Source organism: Equus quagga, chromosome 14, assembly GCF_021613505.1.
Source record: "Equus quagga isolate Etosha38 chromosome 14, UCLA_HA_Equagga_1.0, whole genome shotgun sequence".
Lineage (NCBI taxonomy): Eukaryota > Metazoa > Chordata > Mammalia > Perissodactyla > Equidae > Equus > Equus quagga.
In genome coordinates this window covers 45889530-45912065 of record NC_060280.1, presented here as the reverse complement: position 1 = coordinate 45912065, position 22536 = coordinate 45889530, and the positions used below count along the sequence as shown (strand labels likewise).

At 45.5% G+C, this 22536-nt stretch overlaps 1 protein-coding gene across 6 annotated transcripts in view; it reads right to left on the bottom strand.

The window, feature by feature from the left end:
• AMOTL1 (angiomotin like 1) overlaps nucleotides 1-22536 on the bottom strand; it is a 155694-nt gene that overhangs the window by 111731 nt on the left and 21427 nt on the right. For 5 of the 6 annotated variants that reach the window (XM_046685843.1, XM_046685844.1, XM_046685838.1 and 2 more), the window contains one exon: nucleotides 11247-11297. The exons of the other annotated variant lie outside the window; for it this stretch is intronic. In XM_046685843.1, coding sequence (XP_046541799.1) covers nucleotides 11247-11297 — 51 coding nt within the window. The remainder of the gene's footprint in view (nucleotides 1-11246; nucleotides 11298-22536) is intronic. 6 annotated transcript variants of the gene reach the window in all.

Genomic DNA, 22536 nt, shown 5'->3' with positions numbered 1-22536 from the left:
TGGCTTGTGCAAGGGAGAAGACTCAGCTTCCTTCACCTGCACTGCATTATTCAGCACTCAATTACCCGGACCCAAGAGAAGGAGCTCAGTGGGGCTGCCACCAGCTCTTCTAAGGCAGCCATGGTGTTGTTCATGCCCTGAACCTTTGCTCTTGCAGGTCATGCTGTGAAGGATGGATCTCCTCCAGGAAGCCTGCCTAGCCTCCCACTGACCTCCACGACTGAGTGAGGTTCCTCTTCTCTGGGGTCCCATAGCCCCGTTGCATATTCCCTTATGGCACTGAATATCACCATAACAATTGCAACCACTCATGGAGTGCAAACTATGTGCTAAGCACTTGGCATACATTATCTCTTTTAATCTCTCCCAATAACCCTATAAAGTAGGTGTTTGCATTTCCATATCACAGATGAGGAAACTGAGGCCCAGAGGGGTTAGATAACTTGCCCAAGGTCACACAGTCAAAAGTGCCCATTGGTCTGGAGGAGCCAGAGCTCCACATTGTAAATTTTTCTGTTAATTGGTCTTTTTCCCTGAGTTAGGCTATCAATCCTTCGAGGGAAGGACTGTGTCTCATTCACTCTCATGTCCCCAAGCCTAGCTTGCTGTGCGTGGCAAGCAGTAGGCAGTACTGTAAACGGGTCAGCCCATAGTTTTGCAGTCAAACAGACCTGATTGCAAATTATGGTTCTGCCATGAATCTGTCACTAAGAATCAGGGTTCTAGAAACTTGCTCTGGAATTGAGCATGGGGTTAAGAATCCTAGGGATAGATAAGAACAGAGCTGCGTTCAAGCTTTGGCTCTGCCGTTTACCAGGTGTGACCTGGCAAGTTATTTAACTCATCTAAGGTTCAGTTCCCCATCTGTAAAATTAGGGGAACAATAGTTCCTACCTCACAGGATTGTTTTGAAATTACTGACATCAAGTTCTCAGCAAGATACCTAATACAGTCATGCAATGCATAATGACATTTCAGTCAACGATGGATCAAACATGACGGTGGTCCCATAATGTTAGTACCATATAGCCTAGGTTGTGTAAGTACACTCTATGATGTTCACACAGTGATGAAATTGCCTAATGACGCATTTCTCAGAATATATCCCCATCATTAAGCGACACATGACTGTACATGGAAAGCACTCAACAAATATTAGCTCTTTTTATTATAGTGCACTTAACAATGCCATCTGAACTGGAGTAAATAAATTTTGGTTAACTACTGGCATAAGTATTATAAGTTTTAAACATAGTTTTTATTCAGGATATCAGAGATGGGAAAAGTAAACCCCATGATGTTTCCCCCATGTTTGGGAGAAGTTTATTTTAAAAGAATTATTCAAAGGAGAACTTAATCTTTTTTTTAAAAAAGATTTTATTTCTCCTTTTTCTCCTAGAGCCACCCAGTACATAGTTGTGTATTTTTAGTTGTGGGTCCTTCTAGTTGTGGCATGTGGGATGCTGCTTCAGCATGGCTTGATGAGTGGTGCCATGTCCACGCCCAGGATTCGAACTGACGAAACCCTGGACCTCCGAAGCAGAGCGTGTGAACTTAACCACTCGGCCATGGGGCCAGCCCCAAGAATTTAATCTTTTTAGTATTTACACAGCACTGAAAAAGTTCCCAGAAAAGGGAAGAAACATTCATGAGAAGACTGGAAGTAGAGAATCAAGGCTACCATGTTCATTTGTGTAGGCTGTTTACTGCACAAGAGTGAAGGCTGAAGGAGTGAAACAGGCAGGGGTGGGGGGTTGAAATCTAGCTTGCACTCTACTGCCTAAGCTGGGAACACTGTTTCTGCTCTTGATCCACTTGGAGGGGAAGCTTTATTCTCATTTTCTCAAAAGCACTATTTGGGCTTGTGGCGGCTGGCTCTGCACTTCTGTAGTTGACTCCCTTTTCCCTTTTCTCTTCCTTCAGTATCACTAGATGAACAGAATAGGGGAGGAGAAATAGCATGGAGGTCAGAGAAGGAAGACATCCTTGAAAGTGATAGGGGAAATGGGGGAAGGCAGGAGAAGAGGAAAGCAGTAAAACAAGAAGAACATTTATTAGATGCTGGTCCTGTGTCAGGTTCTGTTCTAAGTGCTTTAGATGCGCTAACTCATTGCATCCTAGTTACACTCCTACACGACCAGGGGAACCACTGGAGGTAGAGGCAGCAGGTGGTCACATGAGGTTAACCCACACAATGGTCCAACAGGAACAGAAAACTGCCCGCCACGCTCCTTAGTCCACAGCAAATGTTCAGAATTTGCAGTTCCTCTTTTGAGTTCAGGGGGAAACATGGCTTTTAGAGCCAAAACGGAAATATTTTTATAAAAGGAGGAGATAGTCAAAGTTCTCAGGCTGGTCAACCACAAAAGCCACAATAATGGACACTTCTTTTTGGTCAACAGACAGGAAAGAGCAAACCTTTCAGAGACAGAAACAGAGGAGCTCTGGCAGGTTACACAACCCAGCAGCAGACCTTCATCATTCAGCTCCCCTCAATCCTGAACTTTCCACAGGGTTCATTTCAGAACAGTTCTGCACTCACAGCTCCCTTCTCTATTGTCTTAAGAACATGAAGTTTCCATAAAATATTTATTGTTACATAGCGACCTGAAAGCAGCTAGTGTCCACTCTTCCAGTACTCAAAAAAAAAAAAATCCTCTGAGAAGAGGCTGAAAATAAATCTTGCTACCAGGTGGTCAGTAATCTTGCCAACTCTGGATTTGGGAATACAAAAACTCACAGGGAGAAGAGAATTATGCAGAGATAAATATATATATATATATTTGATGTTAAAATACATAACCACATGTGTGCCATGATGACGAATGTCCATTTCTAACAATCCTGTAAGGAGCGTGTTTCAGCAGGCCCAGATAGCTAGAGACAGCAAAACCATCCCTGAACATCTGTTTCCCCTATTTTACCAAGGAGCATTCGTTTTTATCCTTTTTTACAATTTGACCTGCACCATGTTTTGGCAGAGGGCCCTAAGAAGGCGAGCATTGCCTTTTCTGTCCATTTTCCAACTTACATGGGAAAAGGAAGGGGGGAGCAAGAGGAGGAAGGCGGGGTGGGGAGACTGACCTAGGGAAACTGAGGTAGAGATGGGGGGCAGGGACAGGGAGCGAGAAGAGGGGAGGAAAGGGGAAAGAGGAAGGGGTGAGAGAGAGCAACAAGCCATATCCAAAAAATGTAATGTGTCCACCCAGGGCAAGACTGCTTTGAGAGAAACAAAAACAAACAGGCATATTCCAGAATGATCACCCAGTAAGAACATGACTGAGAAACCATAACCATGGTATTCTTGAACATATCAAGCTGGTTATTCTCTCTGTAGACCCTGGTAGTTCTTAACAATTGATGAAATATCATCATTTCTAGGTAGCTGTGCTTGTGTTTGATATTTAGGAATGACTGGACACAGTCCTATATATTTCTAATAAAAACATCTCTTTGGCAAGGAAAATGCCTTCTCCACTTTCCTGTGTGCATGTATTTTATCCCATTATTCCATATCTCCTTCCTTGCTCTTTTTTCTGTATTTGGCCAAGGTAGATAACCATTTATCCCCCAGAATTTATTGTCAGTTTCCCCTTCCTACTCCATTCTCTCTTCCAACTACAACACCCTAACATGAAACTTCACCTCCTTGGCAATGTGTCCTATCACTTCGCAAGCAAACATCAGGGAAGGGGGGATGAATTTTACACCCCAGCCTGAGTCCCCTGCCCTCAGCTATGCTTTCAGATTCCTCTCCAGGCTTCAATTGCCCTGCCCCAAATTCTGCTGCTGCAAAGGTTTAGTTTCCTTTAGAAACAGCATCAGCACCATCAGGAAACCATAAGAGGTTTCCTGTCCTAGGGATTCTGTGCTGCAATACAGAACAGGAAGAGCAGGAAGGGAATGAAGGAAGCTAGGAGGAGTTTTTCTGGTTGTTGCTTCAGATCCCAGTTTGGAAAATTCTTTTGGAGCATATTGATCATTATTTGGTGGTCTAAAGAAAAAAATATATATATAGCTTTGAGCACCTATGAAACATTCATCTATTCAACAAATACCTACTGAACAGCCATATACTGTACTGTCAGGCCTAGTGCTAGACACTTTTTACATAATTTATTTTAGTCAACCCACAACCAAATCTCCCTGGGAGGAGGGCAACTTGTACATTCTCCTCCCTGGGGAAACTGAGACTGGCTCTGGAGCCAGAGATGATATTTTGAATCTAAGCTTTGCCTCTAACCAGCTGTGTGACATTGGACAGACAATTTAACCTCTCTGAGCTTCTGTTTCCTCCAACATAAAGGGAAAATAATTCCTTCTTCCTCACCAAGTTGTTCTGAGGATGAAATGAGCTGATATACTCAACAAGATCAATCATGGAAGAGACCGAGTCGCCCAGATTTAGGGAACTATAACAATGGTGAACTATTCTGTGGTTGTTTTGCTGGAGCCAGGAGGCCACACCACACCCCTGCGGTAGGGTGAGGTTTCCTGGGAAGAGAATTGAATTTTCCACTGTCAATCATCCTGAGAAAAAGTTACACTGGAGTGAAAGCTCCCTCCCTCTCAGAAGCTCTGTTCAGGGCTGGGGCAGGAGGAAGGCAGGACACACAGGCTTCCAGGGGTGGAGAGATCTGGGTGGATGCAGAGGTGAGGTGAATGGCCCTGGCCATTTGGAGGCCGGCTCAGAGGTGGGCAGGTAGCCAACATGATCCCAGACGGTCGGTGGATGTGGGCTTGCATGGTGCAGGAAGGACCTCGACCCACTCTGCAGCTGAAAGTATACACAGGAAAGTGATGTCCTCAACCCTGTGGCCAGCAGTGGGTGGGACACTGGGAGATCAGGCCAGCTCCCAGCAAGCAAAGGCCAAGCCTCCAGGTGCTGATGTGAGCAGGGGCAGCAGCAGCGATAGCCAGCATCCTGTGGCCAGCAGTTTCTGGAGAAGAGAGGATGTGGAACAGTTTCATGGTGTCCCCGGGCCTCAGTAAGGTGTACCTGAATTCCAGCTGCCCTGACAAAAGCCTAGAGCAGCCAGGACTGACTCTGAGCATGCAAACAAGACCCCTGAGAATTCTTGGACATAAAACTGGAGAGTAGCCTTAAAGAAAGACTTGATTTCTTAGTAATATGGACAGGCAAATCCTCAGACATCGTTTATATTTGGGGGTACCAATGTGGGTGAACCAATATGGGTGACATGATTGAAACCCAAGCTGAGAAGCTGGGTAGACTGCTGATGCACGTGAAGTGCCCGGCACAGAGGAGGTGAATTAGAAGCCTAGTACTTTTCCCCTTGTTCATCCCTCTTCAAAGGGAGGGGGAAGACACTTTGGATGCGGGATACATTTGACTCGGAACAGAGCTGCTCACAACTCTTGAGTCTTGATGAATCCTCCTAACACATAGTAGGGAAGAGGAGATGAGTGGCAATACTATTTAATTTACATGTCAAAAATTAAAAATTTTCAGAAGGTTTTGATCACACCTGAGGGTATCAGACATGGAAACATAGTAAACATTTATTGGTGGTTACTCCATTTGAGCATTCCTCCTAAAACGCATTTACTCCTCACCACCTGGTGCTATTAATCATCCCTATCGTATCAGCCAGGATGGCATGCTCCAAAGGAGGGACTGAAGAGAGTCTGATGAAGGGTCTGCTGACAAAGTGTGAAGGACAGGGTTAAGGGAAAATAAATGATGATGAAGCACCCTGGGGCTGGCCACAGTGGGGAGCTGCTACCACCCCTGAACTAGAAGTGGAGGTTCCAGAATCCAGCAGGACCTGATGCTGTAGGAGAGCACCTCTCTAGAGGAGCTGTGGCCTTCAGGAGAATAATACAGCCACGTTACCCCACAGCCTGACATCTTTCTTTCCACCCTCCCATATCCTGCCAGTGCCTCTCCTTAGCCAAAACCAACTGGAAGCCAGATGACACATTCCAAAAGGTAACTTATCCAGGGCACAGAGCAGAGTGGCGAAGGGTGGTGAATGGCTCTGGAAGAGCAACAGAAAATAGCCAGTGCATGATTTCACAGATGGGAAATGGAGATACAGATTAAGTAATTTACCCAAGGTCATAAAGCAAGTATGACTCCAAATCCATGCTCTTAACCTCTAAGACATGCTTCCTATAACCTGTTTAAAAAGATGACTAGTTATCTAGCACTTCTTGCTCCCTTCACCCTATTCAATCATTCTTCTGCCAAGAGACTCCACCTAACCCTCACCCAAATTTCCCAGCCTTCTTGGAGCTAGGTGTGGCTATCTGACTAAGGTTCAGGCCAAAGGAGTGTAAGTGAAATGATGTGCACAGGTTTCAGGTTGAGCCCTCCACTTTCCTTTCCTCTTTCCTATGGACTGGAATGTGGACATGATGGTGGGATCTAAAGCAGCCATCTTAGACCACTTCATGGACGCTCCCTTTGAGGATATCAGAATACCCAAAGCCACCATATCAGCACTGGACCACTTATGCTTTAAGCGAAAGAGAAATTAATTCGTTTCTTGTTTAAGTCACTCATTTTAGCCTCTGCTATAGCAGCCAAACCATATCCTAGATATTACAAAGACCAAGCACCCACATGGCCAGGATGTGGCTCAGTCATTGTGGTTTGAGCAATAAGAGAAATACGACTGATAAGACTGTTGGTGATCACCAATGTACGTGTTTTCCTCTTCTTCCTGGCACATTACTAGACTACCCTTCCCGGCCTCCTTCCAACTGGGCGAGGCTGTGGGTCTAGTTCTCACCTCTGGAATATGAAGAGTCATGAGTATGTTACCTCCAGGCTGAGACGAGCTAGGTGAGCACACCTTTTTCTTGATCACCTTATTCACTTATCTGCCAAATGGACGCAAAGGATCCAGTGAAGGAACCTGACGTTCTAGAAGGTGGTGGAGCCAGGGCATGGAAAAAGCCTGGGGCTCGTGATGACCACATGCAGCAGAGCCCTCTGACAACCCAACAGTAGAATGTAACATACGCAAGAAACACTGACTTTATCGTGTTAATCCACGGACATTTGGGTTTGTTTGTTACAGCAGTTAGCCCAGTCTGACTAATTCTATACTTACAAGCTGCTGCACTCTGACAGACGTAAAGACGATTATCCAGCACTGAAATCGCATCTCGTATTTTAGGAGGGCAAGGGGGTGGGTGTGCAAACATTTATTATTTTAAAGATGTGACAGAAATGTTATCATTGATTCTAATAAAGCCCACACATCCTGCTTGAATGAGGAAGGCAAGAATAGCACCAGATAATCCTTTCTCAGGGCACTCTGGCCCTCAGGGGAGTCAGCCCTCGTGGCCCCCAAGAATGCTATTCTCATGAGAACTCCTTTCTGCCCCCAGAGGGAAAGTCACGGGGTCTGAGCACAGAGAACAGCAACTGAGCTCACCAAGGCACGCCAGAGGGTCGCGCAATCCCAAAGGCAAGAAATTAGGAGAAGTTAAGGAAACAAGAGACCAGTCTGCTTTTGGATTGTGAGAGTGGACTTCCCCCACTGCATTCTTTCTAACGTCCAAATTTTCCAAAATAAGCTTGTATTACTTTTATACTAAAAATAGTTTTAAAACTTCAATTTTTAAGAAAGATAGAAAATAAAGTAGATAAGCCTAAGGAAGAAGAAAGGAGAGAGCTATAGGTCACAGGTCAAAGATGAGTCCCTAAGGCACTGTTACTACCAGCAGAGAGGCCAACCTTAGACATACATAACTATGAAAAGACAAAGCATCTGAGGGGTGACTCCCTCCCTCACTCACGCAACAAGCATTTACCGAAGATTTCCGTGCACTGGGCACTGTAGTGGTTGCTAGATTTACATAGAAGAATGAGGTGGCCACAATCTAGCACAATAGCTCACAACCTTGGCTAGACATTGGAATCACTGGGGATGCAAGTTTAAAAAACACACACACTGATGCTTGGGCCCATACTCCAGGGATTCTGATATCATTGGTCAGGGTTAGGACTAATATGCAGGGTTGAGAACCACTAAAAGGACATGACACATGAGCTCAGTGTTAATGGATAGGTAGAAGCCAGCCAGGGGAAAGGGAGGAGGGGGAGGAAAGGCATGGGGCAATGGGAACAGAGCTGAATTTAAAGGATTGCTCCATAGTTCAGTATAACTAGAAGGTTATAGGAGTGGGGGTGAGGCAGATCATGGAGGTCCTCCTATGCCAAACCAAATAACTATCCTCTAGGTGGTAAGGAGCTTACAAGGGTTATTAGAGAGGGGCAGACATGACCACATCTGGGTTCATCCCAACTCTCCCATCATTCTTTCCTACCCCCTCAGATGGCCATCATTCTACCCATGGATGGGACTTCAGAAAAGCTATGGAGAGGTGTGGGCTTTACCTCCTTAGAAAATGGTGCCACCACAGGAGAGAGAGCATATTTCTGGACTCTCCATCATGGCAGCCTTCAATACAGCATCATCTAGAGATACATTCCTTTTCCTACTGCCTTTTCAAATCCCCTCTTTTGGTAACTTAATTTCATTATATGATCTTACTGCAACACTGAGAATAAATCCCCAAAGGAGCCAGTTATAGTTCATTTGGAGACTGATACAAACATTTGGAGGGGAAACAGACTACCAATTGTGCCACAAGAAAGTAGTGGGATTGTCACCAAAAACCTGAGATGGAAAAACATTCCTCAAGCTGCTCCAGGGACAAACCACCACATAATTAAATAGATCTGATGAACATCCCCCAGCATCTGTTTCTGGAGATTTCGTAAGTTGCAGAGAAATTTCTAGAAATGAAAATGGTTTTGGGTACTAGGTGGGATAGTTGATCAGAGCTATTCCATCCTTCACGCATGGGAAATAAGTGTCTTTCAAATAAGAATAATAATAAGGTAACAGTAACAAGCACTTCTTGATTACCTGCACATATGACACATGGTGCTAGGACTTCACATACACCATTTATGACATCCACGCAAGGTCTCTAATTGGGTTGATGAGATAACTGAGGCTCAGAGCAGTCTACTCACCTGCCCAAGGTCACAGTTAGTTAAGTGATAGAATTCAGACTAAGTTTTTATGACTTCCCTCTTCCTCTCCCTCTTCTGCAGGTCCCTTAAATTCTGGTCAGAGGATGAATCTGCTCATCTGCCTTCCAGAAAGAATGGCTGCTTTACAAGCTCATTAACTGCTGAAAAAGGCATTTTTCCCTCTTGTGTGTCTAAGAAAAGCACCTAAAACTATCATGACACTTTCCAAGGGAGAAATGCCAGCTCCCTCTTTGACCTGACCTGAATAGCATGGAAACAATGCAGCTACATCCCGCAAGCTGTTACGTCAGGAAGAGTATAACCCTTTGGAGACACCATGCCCCCAAACAGCATGGCACACGAACGTGAGTGATAAATACCCAGTACCTATGGGCCTCCTTTGCCTTAGGGCCCTCACAGCATCGCAGGAGGCTAGACAGAACTGGATGACACTTTAGAGGTCACCTGGCACAAACGCAGCTTCTCAAAGATGAGAAAACAGGCTAGTTAACATATCTACTAAGGAAGCCGAAGTAGTGAGAACCCTGGTCTCAGACTCTCACACTTGTGTTTTATAGCCTCAATCATCCTGCAATCCCAGAGCCCAGGAGCGAACCCCAGGTTTCCTGTTACACTCTCATCTCCACACAAGAAACTGGGCTTTTCTCACAGAGGAGCTGAAGAGAAAGAAGGCTGTTTTCTTCTTCTCAACCACTAATTTAAGGGCTCCCCCTATTTATCAGTGCCTCATCCAGGCGGTCCAGTCTGTTAGTCCCAGAGGGAGAGACGGAAATGAAAGAGGGTCAAACACCTGGGCCTTTCTGCTACATAAATCATTCTGTGAATGCAAACAATTTAGTAGTTACACAAGCAGTTTCTCAGAGCAAGGAATGCTCACCCTGCCACTGCTTATGCTTATCTATAATTTAAGAGGACCAAATAGCTTCTGTCACGCCGTGGACTTCCAAGGCTAGTGTCATTAATACGCAATTATACACGTGGGGAGCAGATCACCAAGAATCTGCCCTCTTAATAACCCACTTCACGCAAAGCTATGGTTTAGATGTCACTTTCATTCACTAAAGGGTTTCACCATAGCATGCCTTTAAAAGCTAGTTTTGCTCACGCATTTAATTTATGATTCCATTTACAGAAATGTGACTGCCTCACAATTTGTCAGAAATACATCTTCTGAAGAAAACAAGGTACTCTTCTCTGCCTGGAATGCCATCCTTGATCCAGACCTCTTTTGGGGGCCTGGCTCCTAGCAATGAATGAAAGTCGTTGCTGAGGTAGAATTTTACTTCAGGTGGGGTCGGACTCGATGAGGACATACATCCCAGGATGGAGAGGCTGACCAGAAACAAAGTACCCAAGGCTGAGAGTGTTGTTGTGGATAAATATTTTTAAACAGCTGTCATTTCATGGTAGGAAGGCAAGCTTTTCAAGCTGGTGATAAGAGAACAGCAAGGACAGACTTGATTGTTAGCAGCTAAACTAAACGGGGGAATGAGAAAAAAGAAGAAGAAAAAAAGAAAAGAACCCAAACACTAAGCCACCAAGTAGAACTCAATGGCAGAAATACTTGGAGGGATCCTAACAATGCAAATTTCCTTTTCTTCACAGAAGGAAGTCTGTCTCTGACAAGAGTCTGGAGGTTCGCCCACCACAAATCTCCACTTAAAACGACATAGGCTTAGGAAGACCGAAATGCCCTATTGCCAGACACCTACAGGCTGAATGAGGAATAGAAACCAGGGAGGGACGCAGCTCCCAGGTCCTGGAATTTAATTGCTAGAGCGCCGGTTTCGGTCCTCGACTTGATTAAATTCAGGTTAAGGACTACCCACACGATGTCCTTCTCGCGCAAGGTACGTGGCAAGGCAGAACCAGCCACCACCGCGTCTTTCCAGACAGGATGAATCCGAATGCTTCCAGAGGCCCCAGGTCGGGAAGTTTGCTGTGCTGCGCTCCTCAGAGGGAGCAGCACCATGGACCTGGCCACACACACACACACACAGACACCGCACATCTGACACTTTCCCCGCCGCCTCAAAGCACACGCGCTAAGAAAAGGCCAGTTCTCGCCGCGAAGGGAACATGTAACCCTGGAAGCGCCCCCTGGCCCTTTCCCTCCGTCCCTCCGGCTGATTTCGTCGCGGCGCCCCCCAAACTCGCGGTTCTCAGGAGGAATTCCGAGAAGAAAAGACAAAAGGGGCACACTTACCTAACTCGTCTGGGCTGTAGGGCGCGGGAGAGGCTTCCACAAACTCACTATCTGGAGGAAGAAGAAAAGCAGAAAACAAAAATAGAATCGCAACCATTCAGGACGAATCGATTAAGCACCAGTTAACGCGCAGGTCCCTTAGAAAAGCGCGGGTTTCTCTCTTCGAGCGATCAGAACCTACGAACCTGGGGCCAGGCAGATTTCGGGACGCCCGATCCCCGGGCGGTAAGAGATTGCCAAAGAAACTTGGGGGGCAGTTCGGCCCGGGGCCCGAGCATCTTCCAGGCGCGAGCAGGTGCGCGCCAACTTTCGGGGGGTGCGACCCCGCGGCTCCCCGTGCCGGGAGCGCCTGGCCGCGACCTCATCCTCTGCCCTCAGCCCTCGGGGAGCATCGCTGCCTCCGCCAGGCCTATAGCCGACCCTCCAACACCGAGAAGCCCCAAAGTTTCCTAGCGGGTTCTGGAAGCCCAAGGGCTCGCGGCAGCAGCGGCGGCAGCGAGCTCTGGCGCCTACACCGCCAAGCGCCCGGCGCGCATCCCCTCCTCCCGTTGCTAGGCGACCGAGGCCGTCACGCTCTGCAGCGGCGCGCGCGCTGCCTCCCATCTCCGGGTTAGGGGGTATCCTCGTCCTCCCCCACCCCCAATCCACCCCACGCCTTTGACCATTTATTAAAAATTAGAGCATAAACAGTTCTAAAACGATTCCTTCTTTTTTGTATTACGTTCGTCCTACTCTGATGCTTGGGAAATCGTCTGTTCTGTGTTTCTCACGGGGAGATGCAGGATTTTCAGAGCTTGAATATGTCTTGTAGCAAGGGAGGAAGAACTTCAAATGCCCCCAACCCCCAACCCCGTCTTTCTTTTTGAACTTAAATTCTAACTCCAGTCCAAACAATATTTCCTCCCCTTAAGAAACCAGCAGGTTCAAGGAGGAAAGGTAATATGTCTCCATTTCACAGGTAGGGAAACTGAGCCTTGGAAGTCAAGAAACTTATGGATGACTGCACAACACTGTGATGTGTGTGTGCATATCTGTATGTCTGTCTGACTGAGGAGAGCAGAGTGATGCTCCTTCTACTCTATAGAGTTGAGCAGTTTCAAATGCAGAACGTAGAAACAAAAGTTATCGTCTGAGAGTCTGAGTTGTAGATCCTAAGGTAATTCATGTCAGCTTGTGGGAATCCCCCTCTCCGGGTCAGTGGCCTGAATAACTTGGGCAGATGCATTATGTATTTTCCCCCAGGACTGGCTGACTGCTGTGCCTGGGAGAGCCCTGGGCTTCTGGGATATGTTCCAGAGAGAGAGCCTGCACCGATGCCAGGAGGAGTTAAGAGGAAGGAAGGAGCAATCCTAGAAAATAGTTGTCCCTCCTCCATGCTTGTCCTTGGAGACTGGATTCAACGGCTTGGGCAACCTCTTGGGTGCCTTCTCTAGTCTCAAAGTGATCAGTTCACCAGCTGCAGCAGCCTGGGGGCTCCAGCTCTGTGCCAATGTGCTCTAATTCTGTAAACACTCAGCCATCTCTGGGTTTTCCACTGTCAGCTTTTGGTTTGCAAATTACCTTGATGGATAGAAAGTAGCCACTTTAGCCATCACTGCTCATGGAGGAATGCCAGGGAAGCAGGGTGGGGCTGTCCTTCCCACTGAAGCAGCCATTCTTGAGCTGCCTAGCCTATCTCTCTATCCTCTTCTTTTTTCCCACTCCTGACAATCTGAGCTCCCCAATTCAGAAAGTGAATGTGTTTGAGTGAATGTTTGCACGCCTCACACCCTCCCCTCCCACCTCCTGGAATCCTCCCATTTGCCCTCGGGAATTCATGGTTCATCACCAGCAAAATCCCCCATATCCTCAGCCTCTTCTCTGAATGTTTCTTTCAATTTCTTACTCTGATCAAAACCTGGCTCTCCTTAAAAATAACAGACCATATTACCCACCGCTCCTACTTATTGCTGCCATCTATAGACCCTTGGGTTATTTCACCTCATTTCTTGAAGATATTGGCTTCCGGCTCACTGTCACTTTCCCCAATACTATTCCTTTGATAATTTTTATTTCCGAATCTACATAGTAGATTCTTCTCCTACTCTGGTCTCTCAACTCTTCAACATCCTCTCCTGTTCTTGACTTCCTCCAACCGTTGCAGCTCCCTGCTCTCATAGTAACCCCACTCATAATCTCAATGACAAGCATTCTCCTCTCCAACCGTCACCTCCTACCTTTCCAGCACATTCTCTCTGTTATCTTAATCCAGTGTCTCCTTGACGCTAACAGCACCTGTAATTTACTTATCCCATGACCTTTTCTCTGTCCCTTACTCTCCTCATGACCTTCCTACCTCCTTTACCCACCTTAGTTTCCAGGTTAATTATTATCATTTCTCTTTTACATATACCTTCAAATTCATCTCTCTCTCTCTCCATACTACTTAGTTGAAAAAACTACAACCCTCATAAAAGTTAATTCTCCACCCTTTCTCTCTGCCAGCACCCAGCTAAAAGATGATTGGAGAAGCATACCATCATGCTGCCTGGTCTTATTTTCAATTTGTGATGACCAATCTCAAGTGGACCTTAGTGCAGCCCAGCAATCACTCTATACTTGCCTGGTTTACATACTCTCCTGCTTCTGTTACTATGGAGGAACCACCTGTCCTCCATCTAAGGCCAACCCCTCCATTGTGGATCAGATCATGTGCCCTCTCACCTGGCTTTTCCCCATTCCTACCTAAATTAATGTTTTCTTCTGTCTTAGGTCATTCCCATCAGTATAAAGACATGCCACTATGTTCCTATCTTTAAAAAAAATCCTTCCTTGGCTCCACCTCTCTCCAACTACCACTCTCAATTCTCATTTGCCTTTTACAACAACATTCATCAAAAGAATTGTCTGCATTCATTGTGTCCACTTCTTCATTTTGCTCTTAAAGGCAAATAGGCTTTCAAAGTAGTTCCTGTCAAGGTCAAGACTGGCCTTGCCATTGCCAATTCTAGTGGCCAGTTATTGGTCCTAACAGCAGGACCACTTTTGATCCACTGAGCCCATGAGTGGATGGACTCAAACAGACCGTCTGCACATTCAGTCTCATCCATTTCCCCATCATATCGAGAGAGAACCAGCCTTCGTGTTCCAAGAGAGACAGTCTATAGAGGGCTTTGGGGTCAGCTGGATCTTGGTTCTAATACCAGCTCCACTATTAACTAGTAATTTCATTTCTACCAGCCTCAGTTTTCTGCAAAAATGGAGATAATAATCATACCTAACTCATAGGGTTGTGGTGAGAGTACACTAAACTAATGCACTTCGAGCCCCCAGAAGAGAGACTGTCACATTGTGAAAAACAAGCAAATATGAGTTATTGGATGGCATGCTCCTTTACAGCTGAGAAAAATGGACTCTTTCCTTTAACAACTTTCACTTACTGAACAGAGTCGCTAACCACGGAGTGTGCTTCAAATTAAGGGCAATGTTACATTGCCCCTGACTTTTCGTTTTTGCTCTAAGCGTTGGCTTGAAAGTTGGTTACCTGGAGCTGGAAGCAGGTTTCCCCATGGGGAGAGCGACATCAATGTTCCCCCTGGTGGTTAGGTTCTGGAGCCTGCCAAGCTGTTCTAACTTCCAGCAGACTCCCCTTCAATTTGTTCCTATGAATGGATGATTCATAAGCCAAGAACTTTCCTTATAGCACTTTAGTTGTTTGAATTTCCTAATCAACTGAAGGTTAATGAGAAAATATTTTTCTTGTTTCAATATTTGCTGTTGAAAATTTTTCTAAAATATATGATTCCAATTTTCTATCGTAGGAAGCAGAGCAGATCAAACAATAATATGTCCTGTTAATCAAACAAACATTCATGGGGAATTTACCATGCTTCCAGGACTGTGCTAGGCACTGCAAATACAAAGGTGATCAGGTTCCTGCCCTCATGTCACTCACCTCCTAATAAGGGATTCCTTGACAGAGGACCTTACTGAACCTCAGGCAGTGTCCAAAGTGCCTATCTGTACTGGACTTTTATAGCCTTCTCATAAAGAAATGGTTCTGCTGGAGGATCACTGAGTTATAAAGGACAGTGCACAAGTTTGTAGGTTGGAAGCTCTGCACTGTCAAGTATTAGGGGGAAATCTCAGGGATACTTCTAAACCTCTCAGAGCCTCAGTTTCCTGACAAGAATACTATCTCACTGGATTGTCAGGAGAAGCAAAACTGTGTAAAGTATGAGGCAGACCAAGCACCCACTGGGTGCGTAGTAAATGTTCCTTTCTCCCCCACGTAGAGGGCTTGAGCCTGCCGGAGTCCCCTCTTTTGAGTGTCCTAGGAGAAGAGTGAGCCTCCTGCTGCCATAGCTCCTGCAGACAGGAAGAGGGAGTCCTTCCTCCTATTTCTAGGGCAGCATTTATTAGAGAGTGGGCCGTGAGGAGAAAGCGGCAAGGAGGAAGTATCTCCGGGGCTCAGGGTAAAATATTTCTGGGACTCAGGTTTCCCACAGAAGCAGATTACACAGGGGCCTAATATCTCAATCCACTCTTACTATTGCCCTGCTACATCATGAGTTGTGCAGGGTTTTGGGAGCTAGCCTGGGAACCCAATCCTAGCTTTAATATTCATATGTATATATATGCACATATATACATATATATTATAATATACATACTATATAATTCTAAATTAGTTTTATTATATAGCAAATAATATATGTTCAAAGTAAAGGAAAAACACAACATATAATAATGTATAGTTCTAAGTTAATTTTTATCAAATAAGCAAATAATATATGTTCAAGGTAAAGGGAAAAGCATTTAGTACAGATGAGTATAAACCAAAAAACGGAAGTCCTCTTTCCCATCCCATCTCAGTCTCCATCCCCAGAGTGAAACCCTGTCCACAGCTTCTTGTGTGTCCCGGCAGACTTTTTTTTTTAAGCATATTCAAATGTGTATGTGAACTGTTTGAACAAGTTCGATATCATATTATAAATTGCAAATTAAAGGCAATATATTTCTAAATGAAATTTTGGTCAACTCCAATCATAAGTTGAGGTGTGACTATTTTCTGTTTAGTAGGGCAAGAAACTGTAGAAAAAGCCATAGAAAAATGTCTTACCAGCTATCAGAAAACAGTAAAACTTTGAACAAAATGTAGGCATAAAGGGTTGTACTTCAGCTATCTGGAAAACTCCATGAGAACCCTCACTCCTCGGTAAATGAAGTTTGGCTATATAACAACATCAGCTATAACTCTAGGATCAAAGGAATACTTGGCTCCACGTCCAGAGCTAAGAACATGCTCCAAATGCTTTGGAGGGGGGCTAGAAGAGGAGTTCTGAGCACAATGTCCATTATGGCATCCTGCTCAGCGTGCAGAGACTGCAGGTGAGGGTCAGGACGATGCCCCGGGCAGTCTGGGAATGCCGTCATCCTCTGGCTGGCTGCTGCAGCAGAAGTGGCAGGGCTGCCTTAGCTGCAGTCTCTGCTTAGAGGAAAGGCCACAGAGAGGGCCCCTGATTCTGTACCCAGCCAGCCTTAATAAGCTGCTTTGACTCCGGGGTCCCTAGGGGCTACACAGCAATTTGGTCAGTGGAGAAAGGGGGGAGATGAGATCTCACACAGATGCGGCTTCTTCCTCCAAGAGCTGGGTGAGGGGCTAAATGCTACATGGGGAGAAGTTTTTTCAGCCAAGGTATATTATCATTTCCCTTTGTAAGAAAGAGCTACACAAATGTCATAGTAACAAGTTAGAATGGTAGCCAGAGGCCACTAGGATCTGTGTCCAGCCTTCCTAACCCCAACCCCTGGGAGGTCACCAATTTGAAGCATCAAAGACAGAAAGAAGTGGGCTGAGCCCTCCTGCCTTCCTCTCCTGCTGGCACTGCCTTTTGCTCTTCTTCCCTGCAGGTAGCCTTCTGTCCCTTGGAGGCGTTCTGCTAGTTAGAGCAGAGAGGAGAAGCGATGCCTGCCCCTCCTCCCCTCATCTCCCTGGGGAGCGTGGGCAGGCCTGATTTAAGAGGGAAAAGTGGGGCCCTGGCTGCCTGAGCACAGCATGTCTGTCTTCTGTTATCCTGTCTCTTATCTGCATCCTCTTTGGACAAACCAACAGAGGACACCAAGGACAAGCATATGCCCCCCCATAAGCTTTCATCAAAAAGAAATTTGCACTTAATTGGTCACAGCATTGGCTCCAAGGCTGAGTTGGCCCAAAGGACATTTCTCCTCTGAGGGAGCAATTCTTTTCTTTTCTTTTAGCATGACCCACCCTACTTCTTTACAATCTTTGATGAAAGGGAGAAAGAAAACATGGTTGCTTTATTACCCTCAAAGGAAAATCAAGCCTCAGATAATGGCTTTAAGTGTTTTATAACTTCCAGAAGAAAGAAATGGGCTCTATAGGAAAAATAGTTAACCAAATCTCACCTGAAAAAAAGGATCATTATCCTTAGCAATGACAATATAACACAAGAGACAATATGAAATTAAGTCTGACAGGAAGCCAAGGATTCATTTTGGTAAAAATGCTAAATATGTTCTCCGAAAAATTCAAACACCAATGCAGTAGATGCTATTAACAAAAGCAAGGTGTTTTGTGAAATATATAAACAAATTGGATCCGTCCAGCTCCCCAGGATCCCTATTACCAAGTATGGAACAGAGATGAAGATTTAAAAGACTCCTCACTCAACATCATATCAAAGGAAATAAACTCTGCCTGAGCCAAGAAGCTCCTAGAAGGTGTATGTGGACATGAATCAGAATAAAGAACCATTCCAAAAATATACACAGAAAAATGTCCCTGCAGAGGAAAATCGTACACTTCAAACTCACCCTCAGTTGGATCTGTTGAGTGAAATCAGACAAAACACCCTGTGTTAAGATTAAAGGCAAAAACATTTGCTGCAATTGAAATCCACGACTGAACCATTAAAAAAGAAATCCATAGGATGAATGCAAATTTCTGCTGTGATGCAGAGACCACTCTGATCTCACATTTTCCACCCCAGCATCTTGGACAGAGGCCTGAGAGGGAATCGCTTCTTTCAGAGACTGCAAATAGAGTCATCTTGGGTTGCAGTGGCCTCTTTTCTTTCACAATAAAATGATTTTTCCAAGAAGCTATGGCCTTAGCAATCAGCATAGCACAGGTGCCAGAAGGAGAAGCATAGGCCTGGGTTCTAGCCCAAGTTCTGCCACTAATCTTTGATACGTCTCCAAACTTGCCTAGACTGTGATCTCCTCCATAAAAGGAAAAGAGCTTTATGAAACTTGTTTCAAAAAATGCCGATAGGAGATCATGGGTAACAGACTCCGTTGTATTAGTCTTTTTACCATATCATATGGAAGAGAAATAGATAAAAAGGATCAAGCTTCACAGAAAGGTGGAGATGCCAAATGGTGTTGCCCTTTGAAACTGACAGAGCATAGCTCTGGAGCACGAAGACCTGAGTTTGAATGGGAGCTCTACTGGCATTGGCTGTTTGAGCTTGGCTTTGTTACATTGCCTTTCCAAGACTGGCTTTCCTCATCTGCAAAATGGAGATAATAACTACTTGATGAGATTTCAGCGAGGATCTGAATGAAATGAAATCTTGTCCATGGCAGTGCTTGGCACACAGACTGCTCTCAGAAAAAGTTCCTTTCTTCCTTCCTGACGTGTTAAAATGCTCCCTGACCTTGAGGGGCACGAGAAGGGCAATCTGCTCCTTCCTGTTTTTATCATCATAATGGAACAGCACCACTACATTTCTAGACACATCTGGCCCCTACTGCCAGGTTATGTTTCCCACACTTCCTGCCTCTCCTGGAATGAGGAGCTTAAGCGGGTTGAGTCCCCTGGGAAGAGTGGATGACAGCAGGATTCCCAAACAGCTGAGTGAGCACATCTATAACAGGAAGAATAAGTGTTTTATAGACTCACTGAGAAGGGGTGTGGAGGCCTCCCCTCCTACACCAAATCCCCACGAGTATGATGTGGCAGCTGGCAAATCGAAGGAGCGGCCGAATCCAGCTTGCAATGCTCCAGTCAGAGACAGGGCTCTGGCTCAACACTGGTCCCCTTCTGTTTTGTGTGTCAGGCACTGCATATGATTTCATTTGGAAAATGTATTCCTGACCTTTAAAGTAAGTTTGCAAAACCACTGGCCCAGGTCCTTGAGGGTATTTGTAGAGGTGTAGGAAGCAGGAGTGGTGCAGGGACTTTCCTCCAGAAACTCCACATCACCCACGGACATCCTGGGTTCTCCTCAGCCAGTTTCCTGGAGGCTATCCCACCCTAAGGGCAGCCTGAGATGCTCTGAGGATAACACAAAGGCAGATGTTCCATGGATCTGGCCCTGCCTCAAGGCCTATGACTCACCAGAATGACTGAGCCTCCCTGGCAGATAATGCAGTTCTCAGAGGATTCCATGAAGCCAAGCCCAAAACCCGGAAGCCTAGACACTTCCCGGACTTTCCCTGGTACTTCACTAGAAATGGAAACCCTATCGGCCCACATTGGCCTCAAATATGGAGCTAGCCCGTAGTGGGAGAGGTGGGACGGGTGTGGGATGTGGAAGAAAGACGCTCTCAGGCAGGTGGGCCAGGGCCATGGCAACGCACTAGCTGAGGCAGCTGTAGGAAAGTCTTGAATGATAATCCACACATTGTGACAGCACTGTTTATTTCCTGGCCCCGCGCAGACTTAGTTCTCCTTTCTACAATGACAATGAAGTAACCAGCAATAGAAATCTTAACTGGACCACCAGAGCCTTAAACTGAGAAGGCAGAGTAGAGGGTGTTCGAGGGTGAATTAAGGGGCAGTAGCCCACGGCGGGCTCGAGGTTAGGCAGATCTAGGTTCAAATCCCTACCCTGCCATTTACCAGCCTTGCACAAATATTTCAGCCTCTTCAGGCTGTTTCTTTATTCATAAAATGAGAATAAGCTGGTTGTGACAATGAATTGAGACAGTCTATATCTATACAAAAAGGCTTAGCATGATGTCTGGTGTAATGTATCTACTTAAAAAATGATTATGAATATTTTTTTTGTAATTTGTCCAGTTCTATCTTAGGCCTGCCACATAGGGGTTTCCACTTTTCGTTTCTGAGTGTGAGTTTCCTCATCTCACTTTAAGATTTCACTAGGCTCCCATTTTGACACCTCACCTAGACCTTTTAAGACCTGAGCTCTTTCCTTGAATCCTAGCCCAGGCCTCTGAGAACAACCCTAACATCAGCTGCCCACAAAGATTTTCAAATTTTAGCCACATCGATTCCTTGTTATGGTGTTTTACCCACAAACCATAACACTACTGTACTCTGCCTTGGACACCTCCATCATCACACACCGATTGCCTGAACTGGGGCCGGATATCATGGTATCTGTTGCTCACCAGAGCTCAGCCTCTTCATCAGCCCCAGAAGCTCATCACTTACCTGAGAGCAGTGCCTCTCCATTAGGCGGATCTAGACACAGATCTGGTCCTCCTTCCTGTTAGCCAGCCATGCCCCAAAGATTGCAGATACATGATGTGGTAAACTCACAGAGGGATGCGCTAGTGCTTGGAGCTAGTCACAATAAGCAGTTTCTAGCCACCTCTTTGTCACAGTGATCCCTAAGGCTCCTATCAGTTCTAAAATTCTATGGTGGATGATTCCATTGCCTAGGTTACAAAAGCACTGGTGGACAAACCATACCTGCTTCCTGTCTGTCCTCTGCCTTCAAGCTTTGGTGAACAAGCCTGAGGTCGTTGAATGAAATGCTATAGGTGAACCGAAAGTAAGGTGAAGTGATGTAGTGGTGCCAGAAGCAGTTGGGTTGCCATAGAGAAAAAAGGCTCTCAGTGAAAGTGGAGATACACAGAGGATGTGGTCCCACCCATAATTCATTCATTTCCCCATTCATTCAACGAGCCACCCAGCCAGCTAACCATCAAATATACATCAAGAATTTGCCAGGCTACTTGTGAAAGGGATGCAAAGATGAATAAAACAAGATGTCTGCCCCAGGAAGCTCACACGCTGTCCAGATATGGGCAATCACAGTGCAGTGTGGTAAGCACTGCAATACAGGGATCTGTGAGTTCATTGGCAGCTCTGAGGAGGAACCTCTCATTCAAACCAGGATGGGAGTGTGTAGGGAGCAGCAGCAGGAAGAGATCCCAGAATAGATGACTTAAGTTGAAGCTTCAAAGATGAATAGGAGCTGGCCAAGTAGAAGGCAAATAGAATAATAGCCTTTGCAATGGCTCACACGTGTGTGACAGCACGATGTATTCAAGGATCCAGAGGTAGGTGGATATAGCAATGAGGAAGGGGTTTGTTTTTAGTGATGAGCAGCAGGAGACGAGTCTAGAGAGGCAGGCAGGGGTCAGATCAAGAAGGGCTGTGTTTTGAGCTGAGGAGGTTCAACTGTACTCTGGGCTGTGAGGAGATACTGGCTTAAGAATTTCTAAAAAGCAGCTAGGGTGGCAGTGTGACAGGTCACAGGAGTGAAGAGTTGTTGGTTTTTGGCTGGACTGCATTCTTCTCTGAGAGCATTGACCTTCCTTTGAGGGAATCTCCCATTGTGTGTAGTAGTCTTGGTTGGAAGATGTACCCTGGTGTAGTGCAGAAACTCAGTAAATGTTTGTTGCTGTATAAGTTACCCCATTTTAGAGATGGGGCACATGGTGATCTCCATGTGTATCTTGCTCTCTCTTTTGTATTCTCAGTGCTTGGCACACAGTAGATGCTCAATAATATTTGTTGAATGAATGCATGAACAACAAACAAATGGGAGGCATATCCTTACTAAAAGCATCATGTGAATGTATTACTCTCAGTGGCCTTTGATCTCCCCATCCATAGAATGGCTCCTACAACCAAAGTAGACCTCCAGTAGATTTGGGGCATGGTAGATGGTGGATTCTTAGCCCTGCAAGAGGACCACAGCTCTGAGTCAGGCTTATAGTTCTTAGATTTGTATGCTCCACTCCTGGACAGTGATAACATCCCACTATTTAATGCTGAGTTGCATTAATCAGATGCTAGTACAAAGAAAAAGAAGGGAAAATGAGCTGACCTACTTTGTTTATACTGATTGCATTATTGTCAACATTAATCCTTGCAGCGCTGTTGAGAGGAGAGGAGACAAGATAAGCAGGAATATAGTGTCTGATACATGTTAGGTGCTCAAAGCTGTATGATTAACTCCCCACCTGGCTAGGGTAAGGGCTCGGTAAATGACAGCTTCGTTACTCATGACATTCTTATCACAACTCTATGAAGTGGGCATTCTTATTCTTATGTTAGAGCTGAGGAAATGATAGATTTTCTCAAGGC